Here is a 22,504-nt window from a genome sequence, read left to right as displayed (position 1 = left end):
TCTTCACGTTCCTTACGGGAATAATCTCCTGCGAACCACCTCGAAACCTTGATGGATTTTAACCGTTGTTTTATCGAGGCATTGAGGACAGACGGTTGATATTTAAGGATGCATGGCTTATAATGAGAGTGGAAACAGCGGGTGTGCAGCTGTGTACTTTACGTAGGTGAGTTTGTCGTGACATGGGGAGGAGAGAGAGGATCTCGTAGTCCTCGACGGGTGACGGTTGGAGCTGTGTGGGCCTTTTGGGGCTTTTCCCTTCTTTTAGATTCCGGCCCTACAGGCGGCCGGTTCACGTTCCCCGTCCAGTGTACTTGTTTTTGCTATCAGCCGGACTCAACAGGGGAAGATCTTTGTATCCATCTTCGGTAATAATTCAATACATTTACATTATTCGGTTTACAAAATTTAGTTTATAATTTTGATCTTCTTGGCATTACACCTTTCTCTATATTAAAATTACTAAACTATCCGTCAATTTCAAAACTTGAATCTTGATTGTGCGTTAATAAAATGGAAGACGGGGTCATTTAGGTAAAGAAAATATTTTATTTTGTGAAGTATAGCACCCGTATACGATAACAAGCACAAAAGCTATGGTGGAGTTGGATGTGTTTAGTGTGTGGGATTAGAACTTAGACATCCATGTGATTCGTTCGTGTGCATACAAGAGGTTTTCCCTCACTTCTTGTTTTTCTATTTTGCATAAGGTTCCAAACTTTCTTTCATGCAATCAAAGAGTCGGTTACATTTGTTTATTCCACACAACACGTCCTAGGTTCGATTCTTGGGGATGATGAATTATACGAGGGTGACCAGGAGAAGTTGAAATGTTTTTGTAAGTCTTTTCGACTCCCAAAAGTATGGACTGTCGTGACGAAGCCATCAGCTGATCCCCATTTTTAAAAAAAATTGCCCTAAATATCCCAACTTTCTTAGTTCGCTTAACTTCTAAAAAAGCAGTACGTATGGATCCAATGCTATCTTGGAACTTTGAAAATTCATTGAATCTTTGATTTGAATATGGTTGTTCAGGAGTAGAGGGAGGAATCTAATTTCCAATTATTTTGTTGACCGACATGTGTTACTAGTAATTTATTGCAAAAATTGATATATATGTGAGACATAACTAAAATATATGATGCACTAAATAAATGGTGTTCAACAAAGTCATACTAAACATAATTCACACGCAGCCATGGAGGATTGAAACTTGGATGTTCAACCTCAAAATCTAACTCGAAATTTAAACTCGTACTAGAAGGTTACCGTGGACCGAAAAACGTAAGTTCAGTATTGTTACTCGAGTCTAACAATTGGAAAAAACGAATTTTAATAATTATTTGTACTTATGGGTTAGTTATTTTTCTTGAAGGGAGAGGAATAATTTGATATGAAATCTCTTACCATTGACAAAAGAGAAGTATCGCCATCTAACGAGTTTTTTTTGGTTTGAACAAACGATATTATGGGATGGAAAGTGGGTCAAGCCTCACAATGGGCTTGCAATAATGTGGTTTAAATTAGCTTTTGGCAAGAATCGAATATGAGATCTCTCACTTACAAGTGAAGATGAATATTACTCGACCATATATAGTACTAAGTGGCTATACCGAGCTTATTAAGTTAGGTAAATTTAAACAGGATCAAGTTCTAATTCTTAAGTCCTAAAATCATTTTTTTTTTGTCGAACCTAAAATCAATTTGAATACTGCTGAAATTCTATTATATTTCAATGCATTTTATTCATTAAAATTTTTAGCCGTTAAACATTTTGGTCAAAGAATTTTTAATCAAGAATTTAATAACGACAAAAAAAAATGATGTACAGGTATCTAAATACAACTACTAACTTACCAACCCTTCAAATCCGAACCGCACAAACCTGCTTTTGTTATTTGTGTTGGTCGCCGGGGGGATCAGAGTGGGGACCTTCATCGTACAAGTAGAGGAAAGTGTCGATAATCTTAATTATTGACATTGATTATTGAATGTGATATCTCAGCGTCGAGCCGACGCGTTGTGCACAATACTAATTTGGCTTTTGCTTTGTTGGTGTGTGAAGTGGTAGGTAGGGTTGAAAACAAGCAAACACAGCTTTGCACGTGGTCTTCCCTAGAAGTTGGAAGATACTTCATGCATGCACAAGAAGAAATTAATCACGTGCGGCCATTCGCATTTGATTTTAACACTCTTTGTGATGTAGATTATTAAGATCTAAAAGCCGGAAGAAAAATTGATTACGCACATGCACACGTTCAACTGACCTTATCATGCATCTTAGTATAAGGTTAGGAACTTAGGAAGGTAGAAGACGGGAGGCATATGTGCTTGCAAAGTAACAAGTGCAATTCTTGCTTTCGGGAATATTATTCACTCCCTAATGAAATACCTAATTATGGGACCATCAATATAGTCGATAGTACATGTAAACCTCAATAAAGAGAGAGACTTTTATGAAAGGGGTTTAGCGGCTATCACAGTGGCGGTGTACGCGGTCCCTTTCATAAGCAACTATTATGTATAGTCTCAACATTTTTTTATTGTAGATTTAGGTGTGCTAACTGTGAATGCAAATTTCTTCCTCCTTGATCTTGGACAAAATTGCACCTACAAACAATTAACACCTTTGGTCAAGGCCAAGAGCCTCACGCGCCCACGATGAATGGGGGGGCTTTGGCCGAAGAACCTCCGATGCCAAAGTTAGAATTTAGAGAGAAAGTGTTTGATAATTTTAGTAAGAGAGTTGGACGTGAATTTTGAGGAGAATGATGGGGTTTAAATAGGAGAGTGGCCGGCCTCCTTGAGTGAGAGAGGACCGGCCACCTAGCTCCCTTTGTGGGCTAGGTTCTTCATTTGTGTTAAATTGGGAGTTATTGAAATAATTAGCTAATTAATTAGCCAATAAAATAATTACCTAATTAACTAGCTAATTAATATCATAAAAGGGGAAAATGTGGTAGAATATATAAGGCATGGCCGGTTCCCTTGGGAGAAAGGGTGACCGGCCTTTGGTGTGTTTTTTTTTTTTTTTTGTATAATTGGTGATTTAATTGGTAATTAATGGATTAATTAGGTAATAAATCCATTAATTAATCAATTAACATAATTTAAAAGGAATGTTTTGGGAATTACCTTGTAGGAAGGATTTGATGAGGATGGATGAAATAGGCTTTGAATTGTTACCTATTTTGGGCACTTTTGACTTGATTGAAAGATGATTGTCCACTGCTTACGAAATGAAATTAAGAAAGGAAAACAAGTAGCTAATACATGGTTGAAAATTTTGTTTGGAATTGCTTATGTAGGAAACAATTATCCTCACAACGCTTATAGTGTTTTTATCATAAATATGTAGAGATTTACATTAATAATCTGAGTGTTTCACGTGGAAGCGCTTATTGAGGAAGCACCCGACTTAAGGCTGGTTTGGTATTGCTGTGCTTTGAAAAAAAAGCTGTTGTGAGAATAAACGGTTGTGCTGTGAGAATAAGCGGCTGTGAAATAAATCAACAGAGTGTTTGGTAAATTTTTTTGTAAAAGTGCTTTTGGAAAAGAAAAAAAACAGTCTAATAGTGGGTCTTTTCATTAAAGGAGCAATGTAGCTCTGTGTGCTTTGAAAAAAAAGCCAGTTTTCCAAAGCTGCAAATAGCAGCTTCAGTTTTTTCCTTTGATTTCAGCTTATTCTCACATCAGCTTCCAAAATAAGCAATTTTTTTCAGTTTACCAAACACCTAAAACCCTCATAGCTTTTTTTTCATGAGTGCTTTTTTTTTAAGCACCTCACTCCCAAACCACCCCTTAACCTAGAATTACTTTTAAGATTTTCCGCTTAACAAAATTTTAATACAATTCTGAATGTCAAAAAGTGATTTTACTTAAAAAAACAATCTCAAACATTTTCAAAATATTAGAAGGCAAAACACCAATATTGGAACATATTACTTTAATTTTAGATTTTATATGATCATTTTGTATATGTTTTCTTACTCTCCTGTCAACTTTTCTCATCTGTCTTCCTTCTATCTCTATTCTCTTCAATTAAAATCACGGCCATATGTAGATTTCGAGTACTTATTGTATATAGTATATATGAAATGCCCGATCCCAATATTCTCCAAATACCCGAGGTAGACATGTGCTGGTTGACACCCGAAGGTGACGAAGCCATACTAATATGCATGAGAAAAAACGAACATAAATAAAACTTATAAATTTAAATACAATGATTATGCAACTTAGGAACTTGTTCAGAGCATACAATCTAACTAAAACAATAAGGGAAAGAATATAAAACATGAGTGGACCAAGTTGATATATATAATACTAAAACAGTTATTCAACAACGTACAAACCCTCAAAGTTTTATGAAAACATTAATAGCATAATACGTAATAGGTTTTTCCAAAAACCCTAGCATGCCATAAAACCTTTCATAAAACCTATCTCATATATATATTGTGCTAAATAATGGTATGATAATCGACCCGTAGGCCCCTACATCACCCGACCCGTAGGCCAAATAAGTATCATCGCCCGTAGGCAGAATAATGACCACTAGATAAGCACAAAACATTGTATATAATCTTTCCAACATATGTACATATATCTCAAAACATCTTCATAGTATATAGTCATCCATCATATATACTACAAGGAGCATAAGTTCGATGAATTATGGCATTCCAAAATATTCTTAGTAAAGCATGATAATAATAACGTGTAAATCTAATTTACTCATAAAACGTAACCATTAAATCATGCTTTTCATGTATGCATTTCTACTATTAAAAAATGCATTTTAGAAGCGGTCCACTCATAGATACTTCGCCACCTAAGAGCCACGCAAACTAGTTAAGATGGAAACACCACAAATAATTGCCCCTAAGCACATAAAGGGTCCAATTAATAAAAATCTATTCAAATGATTGAATTTGGAAAAAACGGACATCATAAACAAATTCAGGACGTCGAAAAACATAAAAAGGGACCTCGGGTACCCTTACGCGCCGACGGAAAGTTGGCTGGAAAATTCGCCAGCTCCGCAATGGACGGCGACATGTGTGCTCCACCCGCCGGCACCGATCGCCTTTCACGCATAGGCCCACACGCCTTCACGAGCGCCTTGGGGTCTGGGTTAGTTAGGTTTGGGCCTAGGGTTAGTTAGGTTTGGGCCTAGGCTTTGGGCTTGGTTTCAACGGGCCGAAGGCCTTAGTTTACTCGGCCCAAAAGGCCTGGGTTCTGAGGGTTTTAAAATAGGGTTTGGGTTTGGGGTTAACGGGCTTAAGGCCTGAGTCCTATACAACCCAAAAGCCTTGGTTAAAAAGGATTTTGGGTTGGACTTTAAGGGTTTAGGATTGAAAGCCTGGTTTAGATCTGGGTTGGGTTCAAGGCCCAACGAGTTAGAGCCGGCCAAACTCGATGGAGAAGGAAGTTGAAACTTCCCGAGCTCCGTTCAACGTCGTTGCTCAAACCTAGGACTCAATTCACCTATCAAATTGAAGCTTAAAGAACGTAGGTTAAGACGGGACCTTTAGTTTCCTCAATCATGGCTGGAGTTGCCCGAGAACTGCCTTGAAGGCTGTCGGGAACTCGTCGGGTTCACCAAACCTTTACACCGGTTTCCATGGCACTACACCTTTCGACCCTGGGGTTCAAGGGTTGGTGTCTTGGTCTTTAGGTTCGAAGGTTGGTGTGTATGTATGGGTTGGCACCTCGAGGAAGATAGCTGAGGGAGAGAGGTATGCGAGAGAGAGGGAGAGGGAGTGAGCCGTGAGAAAAAGAGAGAGAGAGATTGGGGGAAATGAGAGGAAGAGAGGAAAGTGAGGGAGAGAGGGTGCCACGTGGCAACCCAAGAAGAAAGGCCGGGGACCAAAAAGCAAAAAGGGCCCCAATTGGCTCACCATTTAAGACCCAAAAACAATTTTTAAAATAAATATCCCAAACTTAATGAAATTACAAAAATACCCCTTCATTTCGTAAATTCCAGTACGGGTTGTTACAATATATACACAAATGATATTATTTAATTCATATTAAACTTAGATTGGTGTAGAGATTTTGGTATCGCATCATGTATGCAAGATTGCAAGTGATCACCAAACCATTTCGTTATTTTTTTCCAAGTTGTCAGTAATTCTTACACGATGCTAAATGTTAATATACTTAATATAGTAATTAGGTTTGCATGCATCAAATTAGGTTAGTCAAGTGATTTACGCGAGCTTGATGCAGCACTTTAGGTTAATTATTAGGTTTTAGGCTGGAAATAGTTTTCTTCTATTCCAAGTTTTATCATATGTTCTTGAGGTTGTGTGTTTGTAGTTTGTGTTCATTTACATTTGAACATTCATGATTTCATGTAACCAAACTTATATATTTTCTACAAATAACGTTAGAATAAAATTGATAATTTACGAAGGCGTAACAAAAATAAAATTAACGTTCTATTTTTTTATGCAAACGATATTGAGAGAACAAAATTGAACTCAGAGCCTCAGACACAAAGATAAATTCTCTTAACCAAGTTATTAACCTCTTGCAAATTACCTTTTTACTTGATGTAGAGTTTATATCACGAAAAAGAAAAGAGTAAAAACGAAAAGTTTTTAGTTTACTAAGGAAAGAAATTTAGGGATACCACATTTTGAGACTATTTTTTTTGTAGATTATATGATATGTCGGTTGATGGTTCAACTATTTTTAATGATTTAAAAGAGGAGTCCAACCATCAACCGTCACATCATGGGTTTTATAAAAAATAATTTAAAATTTTGGTCTCTTTAGAATCATCTGAAAAATAAAATGAAGAAAGTTTCAGCATTGGTTAGGCAAGGATAGCCAAGTGTCATTCTCTGACAAGCTCTGCCAAACGAAGAGTGGTATTGCCACATTCCCGGCAACCATTGTCAATTTTCCACCTTCCGTTTCATATATAACATTTGAGCAATCTTTCCTCTCTCGAGATCAAAAATAAAAAATAAAAAATAAATCCATTCTCTCCGATCTTTCTCTTAGCATCGGCCCCTGGGAAGGAGGAAGTGAAGGAAACTATTTCCTCCTTCTTATAGCACCTCTTTGCGCTGGTAATCCAACTCTTTTGCCTCTTTGAAAAATTTATCTTCCCATTTATGTTGTCAAAACGTGAATAAAGATCGTTGATTGTACGAGATCATGCATGTTTAAATGTAATAACAAAGCTTAACACGCAATTTTGACTCTCAGTATAACAACTTAAAATGTCACATATATGATTAGAGATCACCAATTTAATTATGCATGGAATAAATTTTGTATATGCATGTATATTGTATTTCTATGTGTTTGTTTTGGGTTGGCATGTTATGGGGTTTAATTTCGGTTTTGCTCATTTGATTGTGTTATTTTGCTCTATTACTCTTTGTTGGCTGGGAGGGCGAGCCTTGTTACAACATAAATGTTGTTCTTTTGTGACCTAAAGGTCACGGGTTTGAGTCGTGGAAACAGCCTCTTTGCAAAGCAATGCAAAGCAAGGGAAAGGCTGTGTAGACATTCCCCCAACCCCCACTCTCACAAGGCGGTGAGCCTTGTTGGCCTGGGGTCGCCCTTTTTTACTCATTGTTGGTTAGCTTTATGTTCTGTGGATAGTTTATTATATGCAATATATGGTGAAGAACTGCAGCTTTTTTATGGGGTGGTTCATTTGTTTTGAGCTTTGGATGTTGTTAAAGCGGAAATATGTTTGATTCAGGTTGCAAATTTTCGTGTTAGGGAACAAATGAATTAAATCATTGTTTACAGCCTTAAAACTGCGATGAATTGCACGGTATTGTATTTAATTTGGGAACTTGATGAATACTGCTGTAAGAAATTAATCTTCTTGTTGTATATCAGATGCTAGGATAAAGATCCAACAAAATTACGAGGATGGCTGTCAGCTATAAATATTGGAATGACTGTGTTGATCCCCATGACCTGGAAGAAATGTGGAGTAGTCCTTATGTGGCTGCAGAATGGTTAGATGCTGGAGAGACCAAAGGCCAGAAAGTTCACATCTCGCGCGATCCCGATGGAAATGCTTATTTGACACAGATCGAGATGAAGGTGAAGCAGTTGTAACTACATTGAAGGAAATGACAGTTACTATAAGTTTAACTAAGAAGTTTTGAAGTATGAGACTAGGCAATTAGCCGATTACATTTTCTTTTGCAACTGTTAGTATCGTTAACGGGAACAATTTTTACTAAGAAGGCTAAAGAGAACTCTTTTGGAATAAATTAGGCGCAGACCATTTGCTTCCGAATTTGTTGAATAATTTACCTTGCATAAAATGGCTGTTTTGCAGGCTGTGGCTGAGATCATCATCTGCCGTCATTTTGGTTCACATATAGATCCTGTAAGTTTTCTATGATAAGAAAAGATTAGCGAGTCTGTTTCCTTTCTATATGTGTTTTAATCAGCTTGAATTGAACACACTTTTTCCTTCATCCAAAAGAATAAAAGAATGGACGTTTCCTTGGTGGCATATACATATGGTCTTCGCAATTGAGTCATCAGCTGCTGTGAATGCAGCTTCAATTTCTGCAGAACAATAAACATCCCCTTGTTACGCGTCTATGTCTTTTCTTTCCCCTTAATTTTTTCCTTTTGTTTCCTGCAGGATATGATTTGTGCTATTTCTGAACTTGCAAGTGATAGACAGCCCCTGGCTACGCAGTATGATAAAAAATCCAAGTCCACCTCTGTAGGGATCATGCAACTTTTTCCAAAGACCGTTGACTGGCTAGCTAGGTACAGCCTTTATGAACTGATTTAATTTGAGAGCAGACCTCTTAAATGGACCAGCAATGTTCGTTATCTACTTTTTATGTAATTTGGAGCAATGACGATGTAAGTGAAACTTTCTTGCAGTGATTTGGGTTACCATGCATATGATATTCAAGGGAATCACGATCTTCTGTTCAAGCCTTTTGTAAATGTATATTTTGGTGCTGCGTATCTTAAATGGTTAGCAAAGTTTGATAACAAGTAAGTTACAAAATGTAGTGTTCATCTGATCATTTTTTGGTATCTGGTTACATTTGGCTCCTAGGAATGTGAACTTGGTCATGTCCAGCTACTAAGATTCGTATTGATATATACTTCCGAGTTCCGTCTTTGTTTGTAGAGAAAGAGGTGAAGAATTCATAGTTAGGGCATATAAAGGTGGTACCAAGAAGGCAACTCACAAATCAACTTTGCAGTATTGGCAACGGTATCTTTCGGTCAAGGAAAGTCTTCCATCCAGGTTGCTGTCTCCTCTCTATCACTATAATCTGGAACTTGGTTTAAGCATTTTTCGTAACGATAGTTTGTTTTTGACAATGTAAATGATGCACTGAAATGTTTTCCACTCAACTGTATAAAGGTTTAGAATGTTTGGTGAAGAATTGGAGCCAAGTTAGAAATTGTTGTGCAGTGAAAGACGAATTATTTGTAGCGAAATGAAAACAATGTGTTATGCTTGTTGAATTATGAAGTCTCAGGGTTAAGTAGAAGCTAACTTTTTTCAGATATATTCCTTTCTGATAACGTTGTATCACACCTTTGTGCAGAAAATGTTTTGAAGGTCATCGATCTCCAATCCATGGTTCTGCTTCTAATGCCCATCATGCTGCGCCGACTGCACCCTCACACAACACAGGTTGGTCCTCTTTCCAGTTACAGATCGAGCTACTGTTATTCGGGTCATATCAACTGATAAATCTTTTTTAGAAAAATATATTATGTTTTGTTTAGTACGAACATTGTAAAGAGAACATTTGTGGAGGTTGCAGTCCGTGAGTTGGCACGGATGGTACTAATCCAACCATGTTTTGTTTTGATAAGAATTTCTGTCGTTTTTATTCCTCATTTCATCAGGTCATCATGTTTATTGGGATGCCAGAGCTTCCCCAGAAGACATGGCAGAAATGTGGAATCATCATGACGTCTCTAAAGAGTGGACTAGGACTGGAGAGAAAGAAGGAAAAGTACGATTCTCCATTGACGAAAACAAAAGACCATATCTTTCTCGTGCAGAACTGAAGGTATGAGTTTAGAAAGACTGGTTTGAAGTTCAGGATTATATTTCTATGGCTATCGTTGTGAATGAAATCAAGCTTAACATGTCACCTAAATGATATTGACTTCTTGCAGGCAGTTGCAGATATCATACTCACAAAGCACTTCAGTACAAAGCCAATGAAAGCTGTAAGTATAATCTCTAAGTTGTGGAATATGTTTTCAACTGTTTTGGACACCGCTTATTACAACCTGATTCTTCATCTGAGATATGTAAAAGCCTGGAAAATAACGAAACTATTTGTCATTTTCATCTTGTGTTCTTCAGTGTCATAAGCATTTCTATCCTCACTCAGTTCACTTCTTTGACTCCAACAATCAGAGTCTTTTACTTTGTTATCTTCTTTTCGGGGGACTTATTTTTTGCACAGTCAGTTCTTTGTGCTCTTGCAGAGGTTGTTAGCTTGCGTTTCCTGAATGGTGTCGGACCACGTGCTGGAATAATGGGAATCGACTATTCTACGGCTTTATGGCTTTACAAGTATGTCAATCTCATAAAAAGAACAAAATTTCTTAATTTGAACCGAGGAGCATGCTCGAAACTTTATAACAATCTGTATAGAGATCAAGTTCTTAGCTTGTCATGGTTTCCAATGTTTGGAAATGTCACCGCAGATTATTTTGAATTTTTACTATGCACTTAAACTTCCACGTTGCATGCAGCGAGATGGGCTTTAGAGCATATAAACCTAATCAAGCCGATGATATTTGCAAGCCATTTTTCTCGATGTACTTTGGTGCAGCCTATTTAGTATGGTTAGTGGAATATGAAGGGAGGTAAGTAAGTTACAGGATTTCTTTGTCGCTGGAAAGAATTTTTCAATCGCCTAATGTTGACATCGTTGACCATGTTATGTCTAATTTGATGGTCATATTAAACGAGCAGGTTAAGAACTCCGGAGTTTGTTGTTCAGGCTTATATCTTGGGGCCAAAAAATGTGAATCTTCAGGATTCAGGTCCACAGTGGCTCAAGTTTGAACAAGCCTTGAGCCACTATGGAGACTCGAAGAAGTGTATTGAGTATGTACCATCTCACTTCACTTGTAAAAATTCAGAATCTTCTGTTCATGACTGATGAATCAACCTTGTCGTTGTAGGGAGCACAGGAGCTGCTCCATCATGTAAGCTGACGAAAATCACGTATGTTGCCACCTTCGGTTGTAAAGGATTCCATCCTTCGGATTCAGCAGAAGCATACGTGAAAAACTCGAATGAATTGAGTAAAATGCTGCCAGGATATAGAACTGGTTCTCTTTTAGAATTGCTTTTGTGATCTTTTTTAAGAGCTACTTTTTTTTTTGGCAAAAACTATGTCCGAGTATAAAATATTAACACTTTGGTGCATCTGTTTTCTCAAAAGAGGATAGTTCTTTTTGTTAATCATCATTGTATGCTTCTGTAAAATGACTCAAAAACAAAAAATTAAACTCTAAAACATCATATTATTTGTTCTAACCTCAGAATTAAACTCTAAAACAAAAAATTAAAGTCAAAATTGGATGCCGCAAAATCAAATTATGATAAATGCATGTCAACCTCAGCTCCCCTAATTAAGAATAATCTTCAAATCACAGTCAAAATCTTGATCATATTGGTGTTAGCGTCATCACTTCACAGTCAAGATCTTGATCATATCAGTGTTAACGCGGTGCAACGCCACAACGGAGTCTCCAGGCTTGCAAAGTCCCTTTGCTTTTGCATGTTGTATGGCAAAATGTATGCTCTCTTCGGTGGACTCAGCATGAGAAGCCCTAATGGGACTTGAGCTGAGAAGAGGCAGAACTCCCTGGTAAATAAGGCCGTGCCTCGCTGGAGCTGCATCACTGCAAGACCACTCGAAAGAGTCTATTGTTATCTCAGGCACCACCACAGACAAAATCGGCATACTTGGCCTGTACTTAGCCACCAGCTTAGCCGTGCTTCCTCCTTTGGTCAGGACTAAAATCAGTGCCGCCTTGATGCAATTCGCTGTCTGAACTGCTGAGGAGGCCAAGCTCTCTAGTGGGGACATAGGCATTGCTGCAACTTCCATCTTTCTTTTGAAAAGCTCCCCATAATTTATAGAGTCCTCAGCAGAAACACAGATTTTGGCCATGGTTTGAACTGCAATTTCTGGATAGGCTCCTGCTGCTGTTTCACCGCTAAGCATCACACAGTCAGTTCCGTCAAGAACTGCATTGGCAACATCGGTGGCTTCAGCTCGTGTGGGACGAGGAGACTTGACCATGGATTCTAACATCTGAGTAGCAGTCACGATCGGCTTTCCTAGTCTGTTGGCCTTCTCTATCATTAATTTCTGAGCTAAAAATATCTTCTCGATTGGAATCTCCATTCCGAGGTCACCCCTCGCCACCATAAACGCATCCGAATTTGCAAGAATTTCATCAAAGTTGGAAACCCCTTCTTGATTCTCAACCTACCAAAGAACAAAACACAAAAATCCATAAGAATCAGTAATACAAAAAGTTCAAACTCTGAAACCAAATAGGGTTTAGGGTTTAGTCTACAATAATTTTCAACCACTTACCTTGGACATGAGCATTATATTCTTTGCATGCTCCCCCAACAATTTTCTGACCTCAAGAAGGTCTGAACCTTTGCGCACGAAAGAGAGTGCGATCATGTCAATCTTATTGGGAACCCCCCACTCCAAGATATCAACTTTGTCCTTCTCTGTTAGTGTTGGCAGATCAACAACCACTCCAGGGAGATTGACATTCTTCTTCTCACCCAACTCTGCAGAGTTTTCGCAGCGACAATGCACCAAACCACGCTCCTCGTCGCAAGCCAGAACCCTCAGAGTAATTTTTCCATCAGCACACAAGATATCGGTTTGCGGTTTCACATCCTCAGCCAACCTTTTGTAGCTCATACAGATCAAACTCTCATCACCAAGAATGTTATAGTCGGTGGTGATGGTGATCTCTTGACCTTGTTTAAGATTTATAGACTTCCCGTCTTTCAGAAATCCCGTTCGAATTTCTGGACCCTGTAGAAAGAAAATAACACCATTGTTAGCCAATTGTTCACAATAATCACAAAAAGGAAAAGGAAAGAAGAGAAAAAATCATCAAACAATTTCTCATTTTTTTTTTTTCAAAAATCAGAATCTCAACAAGTAATCGCATGAGATTTTACCTTGGTGTCCAACATGACGGCGCAGAGGATGCCGGTGTTGTTCATGGCGGTCCTAAGATTATCCAGAGTTTCTTGATGGTAAGCATGAGTACCATGTGAGAAGTTGAAGCGAGCCACGTTCATCCCGGCCCTCAGAAGCTTCTCCAGCATCTCAACAGACCGTGAAGACGGCCCCAACGTGCACACGATCTTAGTCTTAGGCTTTCTATCCCCCACAACTTCAAGCACCTTCTCCATTGCCATCACAAACCAAACTTCACGGAAAGCAAAGGGTGTAGGAAGGGTTTTGGGTAGGGTTTTGAAACAAAAGGTTTCTTGGGCAGGACGTCTCTTGTGAGTTGTGACTTAAAGCGTTGAAAGATGAGATATATATAGGGGTGTTACAAACTTCTTGTCGGGACTTTTGCGTTGGGGTTTTCCTATTGCAATTGGCATATTCCCTTTATTCCCGAGTGAGCAAGGAAAAGGAAATTGAATTTATTTTCTGTGTAATTATTATTATTGCTTTGGACCAAAGGACTTTCCTAGTTAATTTCTTTGTTTGCCTTGGACCCGAAGGCCAAAATTATTAAAGGGAATATAAAATCTTTCATATGATTATGGAACACTCTAGAATATTCAGACCCCAGCCTCCACTTTTTGTAGGAAAAAAAATTACCTAATAAATTCAGCATTCATGTGTTTCTTAGAGGATACTTTGTTTTCGGTTTTGATTTAGGAAAATTTTATTTAAATCCATGTAAACTTTTTATACACCCAACTTAAGTTTTAAATGTTAATTGTTTTTTTATCCTATTGTATAATTACTATCGAGTACAATATGAAATTAATAATAAAACTTAAATTTATCAATAAACCCACACACTATCATCAAACCCTATCATCACTCCTTGTTTATCCTATGTTCATTCCGGCTAAAACCCTATAAGCTCTTAAGAAAAACTAGTTTTTTTATCGATAGATGGTGATGAAGTTTTGTATCCTTCAACTAAGTTATGACTCGACTCATGTAAGTTTTGTTCATTTGATTTCAATTTGTTTTAGAGTTAGAAGATGAGTATTTGGGTTTCAATTTTTTTTCATCAATCTCATGCTGCTCATCGTTTGAACTTTTTGCACCACCAAAGTGGAAGTATTAAAAAATTGTTGCAGACACCAAATTTCTACGATATATACAAAACCCTTTCTATGAATAGAAGTTTTTTAATCTTTGTTTAAAGGAGTCTTCACATCAATTAGATTACAGACAAAACAACTTGGAAGCCGCTATTTATGGCCCAAAATAACAACTACTGTACTTGATTATGCTCACAAATACTTTAACCCTTTTGAAGATTCAAGTATATTCAAAAATCAAGGTTTTGATTAGAAAAATACGAGTATAGATTACAAAAATTGTAACCACATGAAAATTAATGTTTATTTTTAAACAACTATTTTTTCTCCAATGTTACTAACAGCAGCCTTACTAGTATTTACAAAGAGTATTGTATAGTGCTTAGTTAGATGTATTGACACTTGCCACAAAAACAATTGAAGAATTTGCAAATGGATTGGAATTGTGACCAGTTAGCTGAACAGCTCACGGTGGGAGGACGGACAAAGGACCCATAATGCTTTTTGACTTTCGATTCTCTTTGAAAACAAAACTATTCAATTTGAGAATTTATTTTTTTAAATGGATGTAAAGATAACTTTACATTTTGAATTGGGTTTGAGAAAGTAGTTTAGATAATAAATTAGGTTTAAAAAGATCTTCGTTCTTTAATTAAAAGTAATATGAACGTAGAGAATAAATTGGATGTTGAAAAAAGTTACATGGGTTCAAATAAAATTTACCTTTGATTTATTTGGAAAATTACGTTCCTCTTACTTTATGCGTACTCTACTTCTTTTTTGTTTATGTGGTCAAATTCGAATACTCGATGACGGGTTCTTTTCCGTTTTTATTGCAGGCCTTGCAATTTCTGGTGCCTTATTTGCCTGGTTAAGTATGTGTTTTTTTTTTTTTTTTTTTAAGAAACGACATTATGTACACTAAGGGAAAGAAGGTGGGTTAAGTCGCACAATGGGCTAGCAATAATGTGGTTGAATCAAACCTAAGACCTCTCACTTACAAGTAAAAAGAAATATCATTAGACCATAGTACTAAGTGGCGGTTAAGTAAGTATATTAGAGTGAGGATTAATTTGGTAATAATGATAATCTAAGCTTTAATTAATTTTTTTTCTTCTATAATTAGAATTGAGGGTGAGTATTTGAATTAAGTTACAAGTGAAAAGCACTATTAAGCCCTAATGTCACTGGCAACCTTAATTGTTATTTTCTTTATAATTATTATTATCAAGGGGAGGAGGAGAGTTTGAAACTATTACAATAATTTAAAGGAGGGGAATTTCCCAAAACGCATGGGTAGAAGCTCAACCACTCTATCTACTAAGATATTGGACCACATGCAAATATATATTTAAACTAACTAGGGAAGAGAGAGGAAGAAATTTGTGTTGAACTAGCCATCTACGAGATTCAAACTTAAAATCTCTTAATTACAAATAAAGATAAATACTATTATATTGTATGGGGTAAACTGTTGATGTAGTCCCTAAATTACTACCTGAGTGAAAATTAGGTTCCAAAAATATTTTTTTTAAAATAAATCAGTCCTTAATCTAATAAAATCTATCAATTACATCCGTAATATTAGATTCATAGCTATTCTATTAAATTTTTTGTCAATTTAAGTCACATGACTTGCAAGTGGCACATTTTAGAGAGTAAATTCGTAATTTTTCATAGTTTAAGGACTTATTTTTTCGAAGATGTAGTATATGGAGTTAATCTTAGAGGGTAAATTAGACGTTAGATTCACAAATTATACGCAAGGTTAAAGGCTTATAAGCAAGACAATGATAGCGTTACCCTCTAAAACGTGTCATATGACTTAGGTTAATGAAAAAATTGATAAATAACTTTTAATATAATATTAGTGATGAAATTAGCAGTTTTAATCAATTAAGTGACTTATTTTACCTAGAAAATTAAATTATGAACCTAATTTTCACTAAGGTGATAATTCAAAGACTAAGTCGACAATTCACCCCATCATATGTGGCTATTTTGATCTCCTTTTAACCTACCAAACAACATCGTGTTACAATGTCTTAAGAAGGTTGGCTTAATTAGGGAAATTTTGATAACACAATTTTCAATCATACAAAACCATGAAATCTTGATCGGATAATCCCACTTTGCCATTTTTCCTAGGGATCTCTTGATCGTGATTATTAATCGTATTTCATGCGATCAGAAATCATTTCAAAATTTAAAATTTAAAATTAAATATAAATACCTAACAAAAACTGACTGCACGATTTACGATGAAATATCACGATAGCGGAATCCCTAGAATTCCTAGGAAAAGGATCCCAGCGAGGATCCGTTTCCAATCCCACCCTCAGTCAATTTGAAGCCCCCAATCCAATTTAACAAGTAGGGCATACAATGCTTACAAAATTGACAATTTCCTAAGCAACACGTCCTACATTTCAAAGATGATAGGCTTGTTGCTAGGCTCATTGTGCACGTTCATGGTCTAAAATATCGATATTATCCCGATATTTCTATTGAAATATTCGTATTTTTGAACTACCGATATTTCCAATATCATTGATATTTTAGACCTTGATATGAACTCTATGCGGTACTAAGTCACTCATGTATCTTACCATACAATGTATAAAGTGTAAAATATTGTACTAATTCATTATATATAAATAATTATGGTGTGTTTAAACTTTTTTCATTAATTACTACATATTTTCTACACTCACAATGTTTGCTAGCTCACTATATAATCAACTTAAATCAGTTAAATCCATCATGCAATGTATTTCCTTCCAATTTTTTTGTGATAAACTAATAGATAATTGACTAAATAAACATCATGCAAAATTTTAATAAAAATTTTCAAGTTTTTCTTACAATTTCTGTGGTTTTTATTCAATTTTTATCGATATCAATAATATCCCGATATTTCCATCAAAATTTTCGTATTTTTGGACTACCAATATTTCCGATATCATCGATATTTTAAACCTTGCGCACGTCAAGGTTACAAACATCCTGAAGATAGAACATACAGCCATGATTTGGTGCAATGCAATTTTACTAATTCACATGCTATAATACAAACAGATGATAATGATGAATTATATTTTACCGTATTGTAACACTTTAGTGAAGTGTAACATCTTAGCGGCCTAACACAGACACCAAATAATTTATGGGTAGATATCATCAAACCATCAGATGCCATTATAAGATCAGCACAAAACAGCTATGTTCCAAAAACATGACATTCCATACCAAACTGATATCAAGTATCTCAAGACAGCACTTATTCAAAACCCTAACCCTATAAGCCTCTACAAGATCAGCTCTGTTTTTACTTGATCCATTCTGGTTGGAAACCCAACCATCAAACTGCAACAAAATGCACAAAAACTGAGTAATATTTCAGCTTAAGCATCGTCGAGAGCAAGGACTCCGGGTAGTGTTTTCCCTTCGAGGAGCTCTAAGCTTGCACCGCCTCCGGTGGAGATGTGGCTCATCTTCTCAGCAAGCCCAGCCTTCTCAACGGCGGCAACTGAGTCACCACCTCCGATGATTGTTGTCACGCCCTTGCCGCTCAGCTCTGCAAGCTTCTTAGCTATTGCCTGATCACGCGAAAAGAACTAGATTAGTATCTGTGCCTAAATGTGTCAAATCTCTGATTATCAAGGTTCTCAAGTACCAAAACAGTTGTAAAATACGACTTTAGACAATACAAATATACGAATTTACGGATCCACATTTTATCAGACAATTCACAAGTGATAATATAAGAACTTATGATGGACATCATAGCACGGAGGCTTCTACGGATGAGGTTGATACTTGAAAATTTCGAAATCATCAGAAATTTAGTTGTCATTTACCTCAGTCCCAGCAGCAAACTTCTCAAATTCGAAAACACCCATAGGTCCGTTCCAGATAATAGTTTGAGTGGTATCGAGAGCTTCACTGAAAGTTTTGATCGAGTCTGGTCCAATATCCAATCCCATCCAACCATCTGGAATAGCAGACGCTGGCACAACCTGCAGGAAAATATATGGCATTTGAGACTCACATAGTTATCACCTTTTCACGACGATTTTTAAAAGAAAAGAGAGGAACTACTGACCTTGCTGTTTGCATCAGCAGCAAACTTGTCAGCAATAACCACATCAGTTGGGAGGAGAATAGAAACCCCCTTAGACTTGGCCTTCTCAAGAAGTGACTTTGCAAGATCAAGCTTGTCCTCCTCCACAAGGGAAGATCCAACTGAATGGCCTTGGGCCTTGTAGAAAGTAAAGATCATTCCTCCACCAAGCAAGAGAACGTTAACCTTCGCCAACAAGGATTCTATCACTCCAATCTTGGTTGACACTTTTGAACCGCCAACAATAGCAGCAAATGGCCTCTTAGGATTTGACACGGCACCGACAAGATAGTCGAGTTCCTGATATCACCACATAAATAGAACATGGGTTAGCACAACAAGAAAATTGTTGTACCAAATATGAAAAGTGAATGTGTGAAACATCGTGCGACCGCCGTTATTCTTAGAGGGAAAAACTTCAATGAGAAGCAGGGCAGTGGAGCATTCATAGTTTAAGTAAGTGCAATTGGTCTGATACAACTACATACCTTCTGCATAAGGAATCCAGCTACGGAAGGCTTCAGGTACTTAGCCACTCCCTCTGTTGATGCATGAGCCCTATGAGCAGTACCAAAAGCATCATTCACATAAACATCTGCGAGTGAAGCAAGCTTCTTGGCGAATTCAGGGTCATTCTTCTCTTCCTCCTTGTAGAACCTAACATTCTCAAGGAGTAAAACTCCTCCCTCTGGAAGTTGAGCAACCAATTTCTCGACTTCCTCACCAATACAGTCATTGGCAATCTTAACCTGTAACAGAAAATAAATAAACACGTGATGAGCAAATAGTGCCTCCCATGAGAAAAACACCATCAGACAAAAATTGTAATGTTTAATAAAATACAAACCTCGAGTCCAAGGAGCTCAGAAAGTCTGGGCACGAGAGGCTTCAAACTGTACTTGGGAGTGACTCCCTTGGGACGTCCCTGAAAACAACAATTCAGAGAATATTTTCATAAGTAACTTTCAAAGGTTACCACAAATTGGTATAGCAAATAAGAATGTAAACACAAACCGAAACACCATTGACACCAGACCTTGCAACACAAATCCATCCCACTATATCCAGGCATTTAGCAAAAGTAATACACAAGTTAAAAAAAGCAGTGAAATGTGAAAAGAGAGAAATTTGAAGGACAACTGCTTAAGCACCCCAAGAGCTGCACAACTTGCCAAGGTCATCAAAGGCGATGTTTTTAAGAAACGAACTTTTCAAAGGAAACAATCTATAATGATTCTTCATTGCTTTCAAAGGATCAATTATAGGAGTAACAGAAAACAGTCACTACTACGAAACAATGACAGATGAATTACCAGACACTGGGAACAAAATTAAAGCAAATGATATGGTCAAAATAATAAGATAACTAAAAAATAATAAAGAATAGTAAAACAAAATGGGGATCTTCAAATTGACCGACATAGATCTAGCAGAAAATCCATCACAATCTTTATCAATCAAACTTATAAGATCTAAGCTGACCATGCAAAGCAGATCCAATCAGTAATTTTCAGAATTCAGAACAACTTCAATAAAAACCTAATCGATTCAAAACACACAAATCTTGCAAACCGACACAAACCCAAATACTTGATCATCCAAAAAAGGAACCCAGATTCTAAAACAGGAAGAAAAAAAAGCAACTGCGGATTAATCGAAGCCATGGATTACCAGGTGAGAAGCAAGGATAACTTTGGCGCCATGGCCGAGCAAGTACTTGATGGTGGGCACGGCGGCGCGGATTCTAGTATCGTCAGTGATGTTGGAGTTGTCATCCAAAGGAACGTTCAGATCAACCCTCACAAACACTCTCTTCCCCTTCAACTCAGCCTCCTTCAAAGTACTCACGCTCTTCTTGGTCGCCATCGCAGCACAAAATTCACCTTCAAAACAATCCAAAAACAGTACAAATCGATCAGAATTATAAAAACCCAGATCATTTAATTAACAAATAAATACGAAAAGGAGTGAAAGATTGGATCTTGGAGGGCTTACCGAACAAAGATGAGAGAAAATGTAGTTGGTTTTTGGAAGCGAGAGATCTATGAACAAGGACGGGAGACTGAGGACTCAGTTGTGAGAGAAAGCTTACTTTATAGAGGAAGATTTGGTGCGTGGGATGTACGACACGTGCGAGTTTTTTCTTAGGAGCGCACCTAGTTATTGCTATTCTTGGGCAGCACGAAGTCTGAGCTTAAGGATTCTTGACTCTTCTTCCTCTGGGCCTGGCTTTAGAGAGATTTTTCAAGTGTGATCGGTACACGGTTCACGTGTTACTAAATAAATGATGAAATATGTGTGTTAAAAAGTTAATAACTTAAAAAATAAAAATTTTCACCATTCCTATTAAAACATATGATGTACCACTTGTGTTCCCGTCACAACTCAAAATTTCACCTGGATAAAACCTTGGGCTGGCAGTTGACGGTTTTGCGAAGGTGGTATAAATTCTACTTTTCTTCACCTAAAGATGTTTTGAAATATTCTTGGCATCCTATAATAGGGTCATTTTTACGTAATCTAGATGGGTAAATTACACAGTAACCTCTCAGGTTTTGAGGTTTATTACAACCTCATACAACAACTTTAAAACATTTCACTTTCATACCTCAAGTACTATTTTATTTCAATATAATGCATCCATTAGATTTTTCATCCATTAATCCGTTAAAGGCTGACGTGGCTGCCACATTGTGCCACGTGGTTGATAAAATATTTTTTAATTTTTTTTTTAAAACCTAAATTTTCTCAAAAAAAAAAAAAAAAACCCAGATCTGCAAGAAGAAGAAGAAGAATAGGGAGGAAGAAAGAAAAAGAAAAAAAAATTGTCCTCCCCCCCCCCCCCCCGCGCCAAGCGACCCAGAAGAAGAAGAAGAAGAAGAAGAGGAAGAAGAGGGAGGAAGAAAAGAAAAAAAAAATTTGTCCCTAACCCCCCCCCCCCCGGCGCCAAGCGACCCAGAAGAAGAAGAAGAAGAAGAAGAGGAAGAAGAGGGAGGAAGAAAAGAAAAAAAAATTTGTCTCTAACCCCCCCCCCAACCCCAGCGAAGAAGAAGAAGAAGAAGAGAAAGAAAAAAATCCCAAACCCCCCTAACCCCAGCGAAGAAGAAGAAGAAGAAGAAGAAAAAAAAAAAAAAAAAAAAAAAAAACCCTCCCCCCCCCGGCGCCCAGCGTCTTCTTCTTGTTGCAGATCTGGGTTTCTTTTTTTTTTTTTTTTTTGATTTTCTTTCTTCTTCTTCTTCTTCTTCTTCTTGTAGTGGGTTTCTATTTATTTTTTTCTTTTTCTTTCTTCATCCCTCCTCTTCTTCTTCTTGTAGATGTCGGTTTCAATTTTTTTTTTTTTTTGAGAAAATTCAGGTTTCTTAAAAAAAATTTAAAAATTATTTTATTTACCACGTGGCAGACATTTGGTAACCACGTGGCATATATGTGACCGCCATGTCAGCATTTAACAGATCAATAGATGGAAAATCTAACGGATGTATTATATTGAAATAAAATAGTATTTGAGGTATGAAAGTGAAATGTTTTTGTAGACATCGAAATTTCGGTAAATAAATGTTGACCGATAAATCAAAGTGTCAACGCTCATGTATTACATAAATTTTACACGTAGCGTGTGTCTCAACGAAAATTGAAATGAGTTGGAAAAGTCATCAAATAGGACACGTGTCAACACCTGGCAGAAACGACTTATTTCATCTGGAATATTATATTCAAAATTAGGCCTTGGAAATTTCTATAAATACAAGCCCATTTCATTCATTTAAGGGAAACCAATTCATATTACACCTTGAAGCTCTGAAGCTCTGAAACTCCGAAGCTCTCAAGCATCCAGGTTCCCGAAGAATCAAGAAAGTGTTCTTCGTTCTTCGTTCATCGTTCTCCCAAGATCAAGCCTCGACGGCCCTTGGATCAACAATCATCCACCTTCAAGATCAAGCCCCGACGGCCCTTGAAGAAAGCGTTCTTCATTCTTCGTTCATCGTTCTTCCAAGATCAAGCCCCAACGGCCCTTTGGATTAACAATCATCCACCAATTCAAGATC

The 22,504-nt window shown here is 37.1% G+C and overlaps 3 protein-coding genes across 3 annotated transcripts; 1 reads left to right on the top strand and 2 right to left on the bottom strand.

The window, feature by feature from the left end:
- The first annotated feature begins 6,953 nt into the window (after positions 1–6,953).
- Positions 6,954–11,461, top strand: LOC126584807 (uncharacterized). The gene is made up of 13 exons (XM_050249155.1): positions 6,954–7,085; positions 7,873–8,082; positions 8,324–8,374; positions 8,639–8,769; positions 8,890–9,006; positions 9,146–9,265; positions 9,573–9,661; positions 9,880–10,046; positions 10,156–10,209; positions 10,452–10,561; positions 10,744–10,857; positions 10,967–11,101; positions 11,179–11,461. Exons 2-13 carry the CDS (start codon positions 7,906–7,908, stop codon positions 11,204–11,206), a joined length of 1,293 nt encoding a protein of 430 aa, XP_050105112.1. The 5' UTR covers positions 6,954–7,085; positions 7,873–7,905; the 3' UTR covers positions 11,207–11,461.
- Positions 11,462–11,581: 120 nt separating this feature from the next.
- LOC126584805 (pyruvate kinase, cytosolic isozyme-like) lies at positions 11,582–13,723 on the bottom strand. Its single transcript, XM_050249154.1, has 3 exons — positions 13,220–13,723; positions 12,609–13,070; positions 11,582–12,497 (listed from the first exon to the last, which is right to left on the bottom strand). Exons 1-3 carry the CDS (start codon positions 13,460–13,462, stop codon positions 11,688–11,690), a joined length of 1,515 nt encoding a protein of 504 aa, XP_050105111.1. The 5' UTR covers positions 13,463–13,723; the 3' UTR covers positions 11,582–11,687.
- A 3,787-nt stretch (positions 13,724–17,510) lies between these two features.
- On the bottom strand, positions 17,511–20,629 carry LOC126586249 (phosphoglycerate kinase 3, cytosolic). The gene is made up of 7 exons (XM_050251033.1): positions 20,454–20,629; positions 20,130–20,341; positions 19,306–19,383; positions 18,947–19,207; positions 18,441–18,758; positions 18,196–18,354; positions 17,511–17,934 (listed from the first exon to the last, which is right to left on the bottom strand). Exons 2-7 carry the CDS (start codon positions 20,322–20,324, stop codon positions 17,740–17,742), a joined length of 1,206 nt encoding a protein of 401 aa, XP_050106990.1. The 5' UTR covers positions 20,325–20,341; positions 20,454–20,629; the 3' UTR covers positions 17,511–17,739.
- Positions 20,630–22,504: the final 1,875 nt, after the last annotated feature.

The sequence above is a fragment of the Malus sylvestris genome, chromosome 10 (genome assembly GCF_916048215.2).
Source record: "Malus sylvestris chromosome 10, drMalSylv7.2, whole genome shotgun sequence".
NCBI classification, from domain to species: Eukaryota; Viridiplantae; Streptophyta; class Magnoliopsida; order Rosales; family Rosaceae; genus Malus; species Malus sylvestris.
The sequence above is the reverse complement of the archived record's forward strand: the minus strand, read 5'-3'. Positions and strand labels throughout refer to the sequence as shown.

Coding starts and splice junctions, on each gene's coding strand:
- LOC126584805 (XM_050249154.1), bottom strand. CDS start 13,462: ATGGCAATGGAGAAGGTGCTTGAAGTTGTGGGGGATAGAAAGCCTAAG. Junction 13,071..13,219: donor CCGTCATGTTGGACACCAAG/GTAAAATCTCAT, acceptor TTCTTTCTACAG/GGTCCAGAAATTCGAACGGG. Junction 12,498..12,608: donor ATATAATGCTCATGTCCAAG/GTAAGTGGTTGA, acceptor GTTCTTTGGTAG/GTTGAGAATCAAGAAGGGGT.
- LOC126584807 (XM_050249155.1), top strand. CDS start 7,906: ATGGCTGTCAGCTATAAATATTGGAATGACTGTGTTGATCCCCATGAC. Junction 8,083..8,323: donor TGACACAGATCGAGATGAAG/GTGAAGCAGTTG, acceptor GCTGTTTTGCAG/GCTGTGGCTGAGATCATCAT. Junction 10,562..10,743: donor ACGGCTTTATGGCTTTACAA/GTATGTCAATCT, acceptor CGTTGCATGCAG/CGAGATGGGCTTTAGAGCAT.
- LOC126586249 (XM_050251033.1), bottom strand. CDS start 20,324: ATGGCGACCAAGAAGAGCGTGAGTACTTTGAAGGAGGCTGAGTTGAAG. Junction 19,208..19,305: donor CTGAGCTCCTTGGACTCGAG/GTTTGTATTTTA, acceptor TTTCTGTTACAG/GTTAAGATTGCCAATGACTG. Junction 18,759..18,946: donor CTGGATTCCTTATGCAGAAG/GTATGTAGTTGT, acceptor TGGTGATATCAG/GAACTCGACTATCTTGTCGG.